The sequence below is a fragment of the Odontomachus brunneus genome, unplaced genomic scaffold (genome assembly GCF_010583005.1).
Source record: "Odontomachus brunneus isolate Ranch 3 - 2012 unplaced genomic scaffold, Obru_v1 Obru_scaffold_098, whole genome shotgun sequence".
NCBI classification, from domain to species: Eukaryota; Metazoa; Arthropoda; class Insecta; order Hymenoptera; family Formicidae; genus Odontomachus; species Odontomachus brunneus.
This window is the reverse complement of record NW_022639548.1, coordinates 562,921-576,808: the sequence shown is the minus strand read 5'-3', so window position 1 is coordinate 576,808 and position 13,888 is coordinate 562,921. Positions and strand designations below refer to the sequence as shown.

Sequence of the window (13,888 nt, the reverse complement as noted above, 5' to 3'; positions counted from 1 at the left end):
CCCCCCCCCCCCCCCGCCGCGCACCGCAGCAACAAACACGCGTCTCTGTGCGGACTGCAAACGATTTGTTTATACGAGTAGCTACCGGTCGGCCGTTATTTCGCCCGAGCAACGATCGGGAACAGCGTGTTCTGTTTGCCCGTTCGCAGCTCAGCGCCACTCGCGATCGATTGCGAGCGAGTGAGCGAGCGAGCGAGCGAGCTCGCGCCACCACTCGGCTCTCCCTCGCGTTTACGATGCGCTTTCATTAGCACGGCGTCGCGCGATCGCCGATCCGTTTTCCATCGGGCGTACCGCGTTGACGAATAAATATCTGATCAGCGCGTTAGCCGCGCGCGAGCGGTGGCGGCTGGGCCGCCGCGGGGGCGAAAGTCGTGCGGCGGAACGTCGGGCCAGAATTTTGGCCGGAAATAAACGGATTAGCCGGAGCTATTCATCGTCAGTCATCGCCGGAGTAACATTGATCTTCCGATGTTTACAACGAGCGACCATGGCCGACCGCTCGCATCGCACGTTTCGACGCGCTTCAAACGGAATTCGGCCGGGCCGCAAAAATTGCCGCGTGTGTATTTTAGCTCGCTAGCAATCGGCATATTGACACCGACACCTGTGTTTTTTTTCGCCTCTGTTCGTGCGTGCGAAAACCGCTTTTCATTCTGCTCGAAGAGCTCGGAGATATTGATAGATGGTGCTGCTGTTGCACGACTGATCGAGTGTCGCGCTCCATGAAGGGTTGCAAAGTTAACACGAGAATACTTGAGGAGACACATTCGATTACCCTCCTCTCGAAGATGGATTTTCATTCCTGACCAATCTCGGCCCTAATCAACTTCGCTCCTAACCTTAACGTTCGCTGCTTCCATTTTCAATTGCTTATCTGTTTTAATTTAATTTATAATTTAACTTTTACTTATTTTTCCAGTTTTATTCACAAGCATGGTACAAGAATTCTTAAAGAAATACAAGTATTCTTCGATTACTTTCTTTTCAAAGTTGGATTTTCATTCCTAATCAATTTCAATCCTAATCAGCTTCAATCCTAATTTTAACGTTTGTTGCTTCCGTTGTCAATTGGTTTTCCGCTTCAATTTAACTTCTAATTTCATATTTAATTATTTTTCTGTTTTTTTGTTGCAAGAATGACACACGAGAATGCTTGAGGAGACATAAGCATTCTTCAATTAACCTTTTTTCAAAGATAGGTTTTCATTCCTGATCAATCTCAAGATTAATCGGTTTCGGTCTTAGCCTTAACGTCTACTATTTTTGTTTTTTCATTATTTTGATCCATTCGCGAACCGATTGCGCTCTAGTTGTCTTTGACGAGGAATTAAATATTCCGCGTTTCCTCCGAAAGTATTAATATCGCTCTTAGTTAAACGATTATCGTCGGATGGCGATTATCCTGTTTCCTGAAGTATCATAATAAGGGTCACGCTATGCTAGCTGGAAAGCGAAGACAGGCCTCGAGTTGTTATGGGATTCTTATGTATCAAGCTTTGAAATATAAGAGCGGATTACTCTCATCTCGCCTCTTTCCCGCGGCGGTCGGCTCTAGAAGCCACGATATTAAATCTCGCCACGCTGTAACACCGAGTATTCGCCCTCGTCCTTCAGGGGATCAGAATAGTTGCTTAATTCTCGAGAAATAGCAGGCTTTTTTATTAAACGTGCGAGAAAGAAGACATTTGATTCGCGCGAATATCACGAGGAAACAACTCGTATCGAGAGAATTTCACAAACATTGTCGTTGGTCAAGTTAAAGTCTTGGCAGTAACTGTAATGTCGAAACGAGTCCGTCATTACGAGGCTTTCCATTTACTATAAAATTAATAACGCAAAAAGAAAATTATATTATTTTTATTGTTCTGTTATATATATATATATATATATATATATATATATATATATATATATATATTTTAACCGAATCTTCTCCGTGTTTCCGCTTTCACTTACCGGGAGATATTTTCGTCGTTTCCACGTATTTGAATGTGGTCGAGGGTCAAAACGACCCTCGGGACGTTCCAGCGCTAACGCCCGAAAGGAAAAGGGTTGGAAGTTACAAATGACGCTCAACGGTTCGCGTAAGAAAGAGGTCGGCAGGGTGTAGCCGGAGGGTGAAACGCGAAGTTACCTCGTTCGAAGATTAGAGAGATCTTTCTTCATGGGGGCGATGAAGAGGAACCACCGTCGGGGGCAGGCAACCGACGCTTGTCCGAGTGGCACCGTAAACGTCGAGAATTCGTTTTACGGGCCGCGGAAAGACGAGAGAAGTAATCGCGCGCGATCTGGCCCTTGTCACGAGCGGAAGCTTTCATAGCGCGATGCAGCTTTGTACGCTCGTAATTACATTCACTTTTGGAATTACATTCGACGAATAATTACGCGGGCTTCGATCGCTCACGGCCGCTAATAACGGCGCTGTCCTCGCGCGAAATATCGCCGACACCTTCTTCTCGCGCACGATCCCGCAATTTTTTGAGATCTAATTGCCATTCAGCCTGAGATTCCTCAAAATAATTGGTTTTGACTAGAAATGTTGTCTCATGTGAGAAACTCAACTCATTCTCGCAATATTCTTTCTGATTTTCATTTTATATTAGATTTGAACAAAACATCGCACGTAGAAAATTCTTCGGATCTAATTGGCATCTGCTTCCCCAAAATAATTATAGGTTCTGGCTAGAAATGTAATGTTTCAAACATGCGATTTCAAGTGGAAACCAAAAGTTTCCCCAATATTCTTTTTAGTCTTTATTTTATATTTAAATTTGAACAAAACATCCCCATAAAAAATTTTTAGGATCCAACTGACAGCTAGTTCGAAAATAATTATAAGCTTTTATAGCGTGATATTTCAAATATGTGAGAGATTTCCAAGTGGAAAAACCCAAAGTGTTACCAATATTTACCAATCTTCATTTTTTATTCAGATTTAATAAAACATATTTGACTTCCTAAATAATTTCATTATTCAGTAAAATATTCAATGTTCTCAAAATATATTTTTTTATTTTTTTATTCTATTATAAAACACAATAGTTAGTTTTAAAAATGGGATTTCCCAATTAGTATCACAATGGACTAATTTTGAACTAATTTTGGAACAAATTTTATTCTATTCGGGATCCATGCTGTGCTTGGGAAATTTTTATGCGAGATCTTTCATTTTTCTCTATTTTTCCTTTTCTCTTTTTTAGTTTCAGACAAAGTATCGATCGCTTGATATCATATATATTGTAGCATGTAGCAAGAATAGTAAGTTTCACGAAACATTAAATTGATAGAGCGAAACGAGATGCATATTATATATTGGCCATGGCGGGTAGCAGGCTACGGATGTGACCTGTTATATCGAGGCAAAAAAGTGTATCGAATAAAAAGATGTCTATGTCCCATATTCGTACCTTACAATTAGCGCGCTAAATACGAGACCGTATTCACATTTGACATTTAAACGCTACCGTTTCTCTCGTGAGTTTTACCTAGCGCTAAGTATGGCATATGAATACGACCGCATTTAGCGACCGGCACTATGACACGGGTGCTCCGTCCGTTACTCACACATACATCGCGCGCGCCGCTATATTTACCCGGCGTAAAAAGGAATATCGAACTTTCGCGGCGCAATTACTTACGGCTGCCCTCGCCGACAAGCGTATTCGAGTTCGATCGCGTACGCCGGTCCCGATACCCAGCATTTATCCAGCAGGATTGATACCCGCTCGACTCGACTCGACTGCTGCCCGAGACTCCTGGCGACGTTAAGATGCCCAGGGGCACGTTGTCGATATTTCCCGCCGACAAGCGTCTTGTGCATGCCAGGCCATGCCACGCTACACGAGCAAACGGGCCCGAGTTCTGAGCCGAGACTCACCCAGTGGACGTTGCTCTGAGAACCGTCATTATCCAGCTCGCGCCAAGAAACGCGCTATATAAGACTTAGTTGAAGAAGCAGGAGGAAGGCGAGAGGAAGATGGCTTCGTTTATCAAGGACCGAAAGGAGAGTCCTCCTTTTTCCGCGAAAGTTATCCCCGCGGGAAAAACCACCCTTTTCACTCGCGAGTCTCGACCTCCGAGCATATCCCCCAGCAGAGAAGGCTCTCCTCGCTCTCGATATCGATCGAGTATCGAGCGATGGAGCGAGCCCAACGTGACCGATTTGTTTGTCGGAAGAGCGGCCGGAGTTTTCCCGGCAAATTTTCCCTCCTTCTTCGGCCTGGTCGGGAACATCGACGTAGGCGGAGTCGACTTACGTGTTGTCGAATAACCGGATCGACCCTCGCCGCGTGTCCGCTCTCTCGCGAGCTACTTAAGTCCCTCGCCCCTATCTCGACCTTCCCGGGTCATTATTCAGCCAGGGTTGGCCGAATCGCATGAGTCACGGAGGAACACGACGGCGAAATTGAAGCGGCCGAAAACACCTTGATTAAGCTGGTGACATTGCAACAAAATAAACGTCCATCCTGTGCACCCCTTCCGCCACGACCGAGGGTCAGGACGTCAACCTTCGGATGAGTAACCTAGTCAAATCTAATGGACTGTGTCGACATTGGCTCGAGGAAGTCTCGCGCGATATTAAGGAGCTTATTCATGCAAAATGTTTCAAGTTATATAGTTTTCACGTAACGTTTATCGTGGTGATCGATCGTAGGTCACAAAATTGCTGTTTTATGCTTTGAGTAACATTATACCGAGTGAAACATGACAAAGTAATTTTATGAAATTAGTTCCAACACACTAAGAGGAAAAAAGATTGATTCAACTAAAATTATACTTAGTTTTGGCCGCAACCATATTTTTTGATTGTTCCAATACGTAAATGATAGTAGTAACATGCATATAAGATTATTACTAATATATAGTAGTAGAATTTAATTAAAAAATGGTTTTCTTTACCATAATTTGTAATAATTATTTCACTACGTGATTAAAATTACAAACATCAAACATTTTTAGAAGAAAAAAATTATTGATCTAACTAAAATTATAATTAGCTTTAGCTTTTATAGCTAGTTTTGATTAGCGATAATATACATATAAGGTTGTTATCACTGACATTATAGTAGAATTTAATACAAAAAATGGTTTTCTTAACCATAATTTACAGTAATTATTTCTCAATGTGATTACAGTTACAAATATTGACTTTTTTTCTCAGTGTAGGGAAATTAATATATAAAAACATAATTTTGTCCAGAAATTAGTGAATTTGTGAGTAGCACCCTCGACGCGCCATAGAAAATACGCTCCTTGATGCGTTCTGAAAATACTCTGAATATAGCTCCCTGAATAAACTCCTTAAACCGACGTGTCTCATCAACTTTCGACGATCTCATGGCTCTGTTAGCGAACGGGGAAAGATTTTGGCGTACGTTCTATCTTGCAACGCGCTCGCGCCCACGGCGACGACAATGTAGTCGGTGATGCACGTGTGTGCACGACGGAAAAATATTTCTAAAATAACGCCGACCGCCATATACCATGCGGCATATATACCTGTTAATGAACACGTTAATTTGGAACGTGCGTCAAAACGATGTCACGATTCGCAATTTTGCCGCAAATGAGCCGCGACCGTAAATTGTTTCAACCGCATATATACAAGTAATAGAATCCGACTTTGTAACTTTCACAACGGCGGCGGCGGTGGTGCGCGGCCTTTAATCAACTCGGGCGGGGGGGAGGGGCAAGGGGAAATAAAGCCCCGATGGAGAGCGTTCTCGAAGCGCGGCCCGCGCGTTCGTTCTCGTTTATCTTCGAAAAGGGAGCCCGGGACAAGCGAGGAACGGAGAGGAGCGAAACGAAATAAAAAGGCTCGCGTACACGAACACACACACACACACATACACAATGCGAGCTACCGCGCCACGCGCGCGGGAATGGGGGATTGCGGAAACTCGATGCCCCGCGCTCGAAAATGAATTCAAGCAAACCGAAGCCGAACCATGCTCTGCCGAAGTATCCGGTTCTGTGAACTTTGGCGATAAGTTTCATGAAGTGCACTTTGGATGGCGTACCCCGTGCGCACATTCGCGCACATTCGCGCACTCGAAACGCGTATCGTATTGCAACGTGGATCCCGGGAGAAACAGCCGAAAATGGGAATCACCGCTTCGGCTCGTTGCGCTCGATTCGATGTCGCGATCGATTGAGATAACTTTCGGCTTTCACGCGCGGATTCGCAGTGCGTCCTGCACGCTATCCGGGACTTTGGGACACGCGGATTACGAAACTATTGTCGGCGGTGCGGCGAATTGATCGAGAATTATCTTCGTCCGGGACGCAATGCTGGTTCGTTTCGAGATATCGTTTTCAAGAAAACTCTTGTGGATGAATCATGTTTTTATCTCTTAAGTAGTATTTCGTAGCAAAATGAGATAATTTGACTTACTTCAATTGTTGCATCTTGTTTAATTCGTGATAAATACAAATTAGATGTATTTTGTATCCCAAAGTTTCTCAAAGAAGATAGAATAATAAAGAGGAAAGTCGGAATATGCGCTTGTTAAAAAGAAAAAAAAAACCATCCTAAGAAGAATCACGTAGTCATTTCAAATCATCACTGAATGAATGGGAAAAAAATGTTTGGTATTTGTAACTATAATTACATAGGGAAATAATTACTATAAATTACGGTTGAGAAAATTATCTTTTTTTAATAAATTCTACTATGTTAGTTCTATAATGTTAGTGATAATAATCTTATACGCATTTTACCAAATATTTTTAGAAGAAAAAAATTATTGATCTAACTAAAATTATAGTTAGCTTTTGCTTTTATAACTAGTTTTGGCTAGCGATAGTTTACTATCATTTTACAAGAAAAATATGATTGGAACCAAAAATAACTATAATTTTAATTAGGTCATCCATTTTGTTCTCTCGATGAAGTTGGTTAAGCCACTAATCTTCAAGAAGCGTAAATTCTTAAGTACTAAGATTTCCAGATCTGAACCTAAGCACAATTGATCTCTCGCGTCGTGAAATGATAATTGCCACGCGAATATTCGACTGGAAGGAAAAGGACAAATGTTTCGCATTTCGTCGTAAATATTCCACGTTTGCCCTAAATTGCGCGCGATGAAATACTCCCTCAACGAAACGAATGTTGCAGGCATCGCCGCGATAAATCGCTCGCGATCGTTGTCTTCGTTGTTTCTCCCTCCCTCTCTTTCTCTCGGACGCAACTCCCTTCTTAATATAAATATTTAACGGACACTTTTTTATCCCACATCCCCTTGGGATTACCGTGAAATGCAAAGGCAAATCGGAAAATGTTAGCGACGGAGCGAGATCCAATGGAACGCAGGATAAAATCAACAGATGAATTGCAAATAGAGTACTGTAAAGTTTGCCGAGCGGCATTATTGGTAACGGCGCGGCGGGTGTATATGTATATGTATTTTTTTTATTTTTAACGCGCTTCTTACAATATTTTGGAGGGAAATAAAAGCCTAAAAATATTTGCCGCAAGGGAACAGGAACGAAAATATTTATGCGCGAGAGCGACATATCTCCCTCGCATTTGAATTTCACGATCCCCGGTGTTCCGCAACGATTTTACTTTTATTCGCGCGGTATTTATCGCGAAAGAGGTCAGCTGCATTTCCTTCTCGATAATGCTCGTTAATAACGATCATTAGCGCGGAAAAATAAGCATTTTCGGTGCGTTATTTCGGCTAGCTCTTTATCGTATGTAATTGCGAGTCGGAAATTCGAGCCGGCCGCGCACCGGCGGTTTCGTTATTTTACAATGGGGCGCCAATAAAACGGATTACGGCACGCAGTAATAATTCATGCGCGCGCGCCCATGAATAAATGTATAGTTTTTCGTGAATGAAACAAGGAGGTCACTTAAAAAAAGAACAAGTTAATTTAATTTTACTAATTTATGTTGGAGATGTACTCTGTGATTCGCGTATAACCAGAATATCTAACGTGAGAGTGTGAATGAATATAAAATGGAAACCCTGTCCAAGCAACACCAATTCTGCGCGCGTTGTGTGAAAATTACACGTGGCGTGGATCGTTATGGATGTTCTCGCGGTACATCGGAAGGTTAACAATCCGATCCGCCTTTGACGCAACGAGAACGTATTGCTTACCGGGTGGGACTCGACTGTAGGATGCCCTAGAACTAACCTATGAATAGGATTACGATGTAATCTCAATTGAGGTCTCAATGCACTTTTGCTAGTGGCGACTGAACGTGGACGGGCGCGACCTAATGAAATTATAACGAGCCTTCGCAGCGAGCGAGCGAGATCTACAGAACTACGTTCTGACGCGCTCTAACGTCGCTGTGCACGGAGAGAATTTTATAGCAAAATTGCTGGAGATTCTGTAGCCGAGGAATAGATCGACATTCTACAGCAATTGGCTACCCTTTTATTTTATATGCCTCGTATGTATTTTTCACAAACTGGAATGTGCTATTAAAGAATTTGCCATGTTCCTAGTAAAATTTATACAGAGGGAATTTTATAGCAAAATTATTGTAAATTTTGTAACCGAAGTATAAATCGATATCCCGCAGTAATCGACTATTCTTTTATTTCATATGCTCTGCGTGTATTTTTTACAAATTGAAATGATTATCCTTTCATTTCATACGTGCTTTATATTTGTAGAATTGGGATATGCTATTTAGAAAATTTTCTATGTTCCTTAACAAAACAGATTTTACTGACTGCCTATTTCTTTTACTGAAGAAGAAAAGGCTGTAATATTTCCTTCGTGCGTAATTGCGTGAGAAAAGAAAAGAATTCGAGAAGAATTTCATTGTTCTTTGGAAAAGGCTTAGTGGAGGATCCACTCTGTGTGGTGCAGAGATACGTTTCCTATGTCTTATGTCGGAGGACCTCGTTGACAAGGGTCGAAACCAACGAATAAAAAAAGAAGCGGCACCGCGAGATGGCGTTCCGCTACCCCGCTTTTACGCGCCTTTAAATTAGTCGGTCAAATGAAGAGACTCTAAGGCCGGGGTGCCGATGCGAATCCGGCAGAGGGGTGCCGAGGGAAATGACGCGGTCTTCCCTCGCGCAGGGAGAGTCTCGCGATATAAAGGGCGAGGGCAGTAAGACAGCAATCTACAGCTCGGTCCACCGAGAGCTGTAACACTGGTGGAATCGAACTTGTAATAAGGTACGTCTCGCCCACTCACCAGAACTCGATTGCCCCTCGGGGACGACGCTGCCGCCGACTCCTGTCTTCCATCCTTCCCCTTTTCCCTTTCCCTCTTCCTCCCCCCCCCTCTCTCTCTCTCTCTCGTTTACCTCGTTCTCCTTCGCTGCGATAACCTTTCCGTAGTTCGTATTTTCCGGGCTCACGCAAAGAGAAGAAGTTTGGTCGAAGTTACAAGGTCCGCTTCGCGTTACATTCTCCCGTTATCGCTGTTTCCTTAAAGTTACGCCGATGCGCGTCCTCGGAATTTCAATCTGCGTGCAAACAAGGATTCTCCCATCCTCGGCGGACCCAATTATCCTCCCCTTGGAACGGAGTGTTGATTCCACTTGTTGAAAGTAGACCGTCATGACGAAAAAGTCCGCGGCGAGTTTTTCTCTCGTCGGTACGATTCCCGCCCGTTCTCCCCCCCTCCCCCCGTCCCCCAATTAACGCAGTCGGATATTCACCCGTCGCAATGCCCGTCGGTTTATCTTCACCTGCTCCGACGTGCGTACGCGTTACGCCTGGGAAAACGCGAGATTTTAAAACGCCATTTCCATCGAGGTAAATGTCGGGAGAGAGATGTCGGGATATATCGTCGGGAAAGAAATAGAAATTCGTAAAGCATAAAATCACCTCATAGCGGTGTGATGCGGGGAGAGGGAAGGCGGAGGGACGGAACGGGACGGGCGGTAAAATAACAAGCGTTTTGTATAATATTCGGTTATCTCTCGTGCTCGACGTCACCGGTAATGCACCATACAATAATTATATTAATTTATATAGAATCAATATTAAACATCCGAGCAGTGTATTTTTAATGAAGTAAATACGTGGATGCATAATGCGCCGGGTGCGCTGAATATTACATATCGCAGGAAATAGATACTTGTAATGCAGCGATACACGCGAAACCCGCAAAACTGCATTGCGACCTGCGATAATTATTCGAGATAATGAGCAGAATTTGCGATTGCCAGTTCGCGGAAGCTACCGGTCGCTGAAGGGAGACAGACAAACAGAGAGAGAAAGAGAGAGATGGATAGATGGAGCGGCAGCACCGAACGCGCACTACAACCAAGTAACTGTCCTTTCGCGGCAGCAAAAAAGAAATGATTCTTCGCCCATGGTGACTCAAGGATCAAGATGAAATACGATGTTGAACGAGAGAAAGCAAAGAGCTTACGTACTACCGATTGCAGTTGGAGACGGAAGGAAAGGATCCGCACGGAGACATCACCGTAGGCTAAAACGCTAACAGACTTGAGAAATAAAAGGACGACGCTCTTTTCCGCACGACGATCGAAACAGGAAAATCTCTCCGACGCAAGTCGCTAACCGGCGACGCGAAAGCCCACGATATCGAATGAGAGAGGAAGAAAGAGGGGAACAGAAAGAGAAAGAGAGAGAGTCGGAGCGATTCCCGTCGGGAATACATCGGTACAGCGACCGCAACAAAGGCCGCAACATTAAGGAATAATGAAAGGACATGCACTTTGTAAGAGGAGAAGATAGAAAAGCATAAGCAACGGTGCGGCAGGCTCCTCTGCCTGGTGGCACAGTCTTGTCTTACGCCGTGACGCCTCTTGCGTTTTCATTAAAATCCCGTACCGCCGTCCCCACGTTCCACCGTTGCCCCCGTTGTCGTCGTCGTCGTCGTTGACGACGACTCCCTCGTAAAGGGCGTGTCATCCCTCGGAAAACAAAAGTCGCGACAAATGTCAGCTAAGACACTCGATTCCCCCTGGCATTTTTTTCGCGAGCTCCACGGCGCGATCGTGGCGCGCGCGGATTTCATTAAAATTTTATTACGCAATTCGACGACCAAGTAGAACGGGAATCTGACGACTGTCATTACTGCGCGCGCGCTTCAACATTCTCACCGGCTGACAGGAATGTTGAGTCGATGGTTGCCGAGAAATAATTATATACTTGCGACCAGTTTCGTCACGATCCCCGTTGAATTCGACTCGGCGGGCTTTTGCAACGCGCAAGCGTTACACACTGTTGCAGCTTTTATTTGAGATGTGTCCATGAAAGATGGACGATATGTCTGTTTCGAACACGTGAGAATTCGTGCGGTTACTCAAGCGTCATCGGGAAGAATATCGCACATTGTTCTTACGCCACGGACTACCGATAGTTCCAGCTGCGTGTGTGTGTGAGAGAGAGAGAGAGTGAGTGAGGGGGGAGGGAGCAAAGTTGCGGAACGACGAAGGGGGTAAGGGTAATCCCTATTGTTTCTCTTGTCCCATAAATCCTACTAGCTCTTCCTACGCCTCTCCGGGGCGCTTCGCTCGCGCGTTTCAACCACCGACAACGTACCGAGCAGTCCACCGTCACCCCCGGCCGTCCCCCTTTCTCCTTTCGCAACAGCAACACGCTCCGTAAATCTCTGGCCAAATGTGCTTTACGACACGTACGCAGTTCTCGCAAGGATACAGGAGGATTTTATTCGTCATTTGACCGGCATCCGCGGAACCGGTTAAAAATCAATCACCCACGCCTCACTTCACGATGGAGCGAGCGTCGTCAATTCCGCGCGAAGACAGCCCCGATCGATCGAACGCGCGAATAATTTCGAACTGCGACACTTTAGCGGCCATTTAATCGACTTCTAACGCGAATCGAGAAATCGATCATATGCATTATCGTTAGCCTGCCAACTGGAGCATCATTATACATTTATGATGATACTGTTGCGATCAGGTCATCTAATAATCATATTAGAGCCACATAATTAATCGGTTACCTGGATGACTAATAATTCATCCATAATCATCGTATAATCATCATGCGAATCGACCGCGAGAATTTCAACGAACGGCTTATTTCGTAGAAAGAGAGCGGTCAAGCTCTCATATAAGCTTTCTAGTCTCATTTTGTGGCATTCGCAATGGCAAATAATTTTTTTATAAAATTGCAGCTATTGATGAGTAGATTAAAGTTATATATAACTATCAATGTGATGGGCCTCTCCATTTGGGAGAAAATGGCCCAAAAAGATACGTCAGAATAAAACGGAAATTCTGATCGGAGAAAAATCGTTAGGACCTTCATAGAGAAATGTTGCGTAGAAATGGGAGAAAGATGAAAGTCTTTATCAATAAAATGATACGGTTATAAAAACTAATAATATTTATTAATTTAGGATGACTCTTTTACCAAGCTCTGATTAATTTAATCGTCGATTAATTCCATTGCGACCAGAAAATAGCTATTGGCTAGATATTGGTCAATTCTGCTAATTATAACGATTAATCGATTGACGTTTAAGTTAATCGGAGCTTGACAAAGATCACTCTAAATTAATAAATATTCTTAATATTTATAATCCGTGTACTATAACACTTTACTGATAAAAGTTCTCTCATCCCACTCTTTTTCCAACATTTCTTGTACGTTTTCTGTAAAGATCTTAATGATTTCATTTATTTTGACAGAGTACGTATTTTTTGGATCATTTTCTCTCAAATGAGACGACTTTGATACTTACATATCTTTAATTTAGTCATAAATAAGTCACTTAAAAAAAATTAAGACTTCGAATGCCGCAAAATGAACTTAAACTTGGACGCACTCTTTCAGCTCGAAACTCCGATTCAATCTGTCTACGAACACAAGTATACAGAGTCGCAAAAGATTACTCCGTAAAGAAATGTCAGGCTTAGATCTAGCTCGATTGGAGATCAAAACAGAATTTATTATGCGTTTCATCGAAACAACCCTTCTCTGACCAAGTGCTCCGTTTTGCATTTCAGATCGAGGATGCCATGCTGATGTTCGACAAGCAAACCAACAGGCATAGAGGTAAGTGCAATATGCGTGCTTATGTTTCGGAAAGCTCGCGAATAATCGCCGTAGAACTTGAACTCGTGCAAACGCACCGGAAATATATCCGCAACTATCCTGTTTAACGAGTCAATAATGTCGCCATTCCGCCGGCGGGGTAATTAACGAGCCGAGTTGAGGCTATAATTAGTAATCACTGTAAATCGCGAGCCGCGGTAAATACGGGGAAAGATAAATAACATAAATTTCGGGAGTGCGCGCGCTCGTCTACACAGATCGTGATGGCATTTTGCGAATTCACGAACGAATCGCGAATCGATAGCCGCAAAGGAGAAATTATCGCGGCCGAGGTGCGCTCGGCAGGGAATAAAAGGAGAGAAAACAAAAAATGAGAGGAAAAGGAACGCAAGCAACGTTGAAAAGATAATCGTAACTGCCTTTGAAGGCCCGAGGGACTTCGAGTCTCTTGAGCGAAGACCTCATTTTTACAGAGTTCCCATGCAATATTTACGAAACATAAATCGGAGGGAATCCGAGAGACGATGGACGAAGGGCAAACCTCGTTCCCTCTTTCTTTCTCGTTGTCTTTGCCCTACGTATCCACGATAACCCGATGTAAAATCGACAGATCATCGCGAGATTAAAAGCTCTCAATTGCAGACGGAACGCGAGCGAGCGAACGAGCGCGCTCGAGAAATTTTTGCGCGGCACTTCGCTAACCGTAGGAATGAGAAAGAAGAGCGGGATAGAAACGTTATCGAGATCGCGCGAGGAGCGCATGCCCAATTGAAAATCGACTAGGGAGTACGAGGGGAGGAGGAAAGGTGGAGGAGATCGAGAGGTCGCGATGAATGAAATATCGCGCGGCCGGGGTAATATATAGGGCAGAGCTCGATTCTCAAGCCCCTCTCGCCTCTCGTTGAGA

At 43.9% G+C, this 13,888-nt stretch overlaps 1 protein-coding gene across 10 annotated transcripts in view; it reads left to right on the top strand.

Moving 5' to 3' along the window:
- The window catches only part of LOC116848714 (RNA-binding protein Musashi homolog Rbp6), a 926,784-nt gene that overhangs the window by 742,856 nt on the left and 170,040 nt on the right, over positions 1-13,888 (top strand). For all 10 annotated transcript variants that reach the window (XM_032825098.1, XM_032825097.1, XM_032825095.1 and 7 more), the window contains one exon: positions 12,933-12,981. In XM_032825098.1, the coding sequence (XP_032680989.1) occupies positions 12,933-12,981 (49 nt within the window). The remainder of the gene's footprint in view (positions 1-12,932; positions 12,982-13,888) is intronic.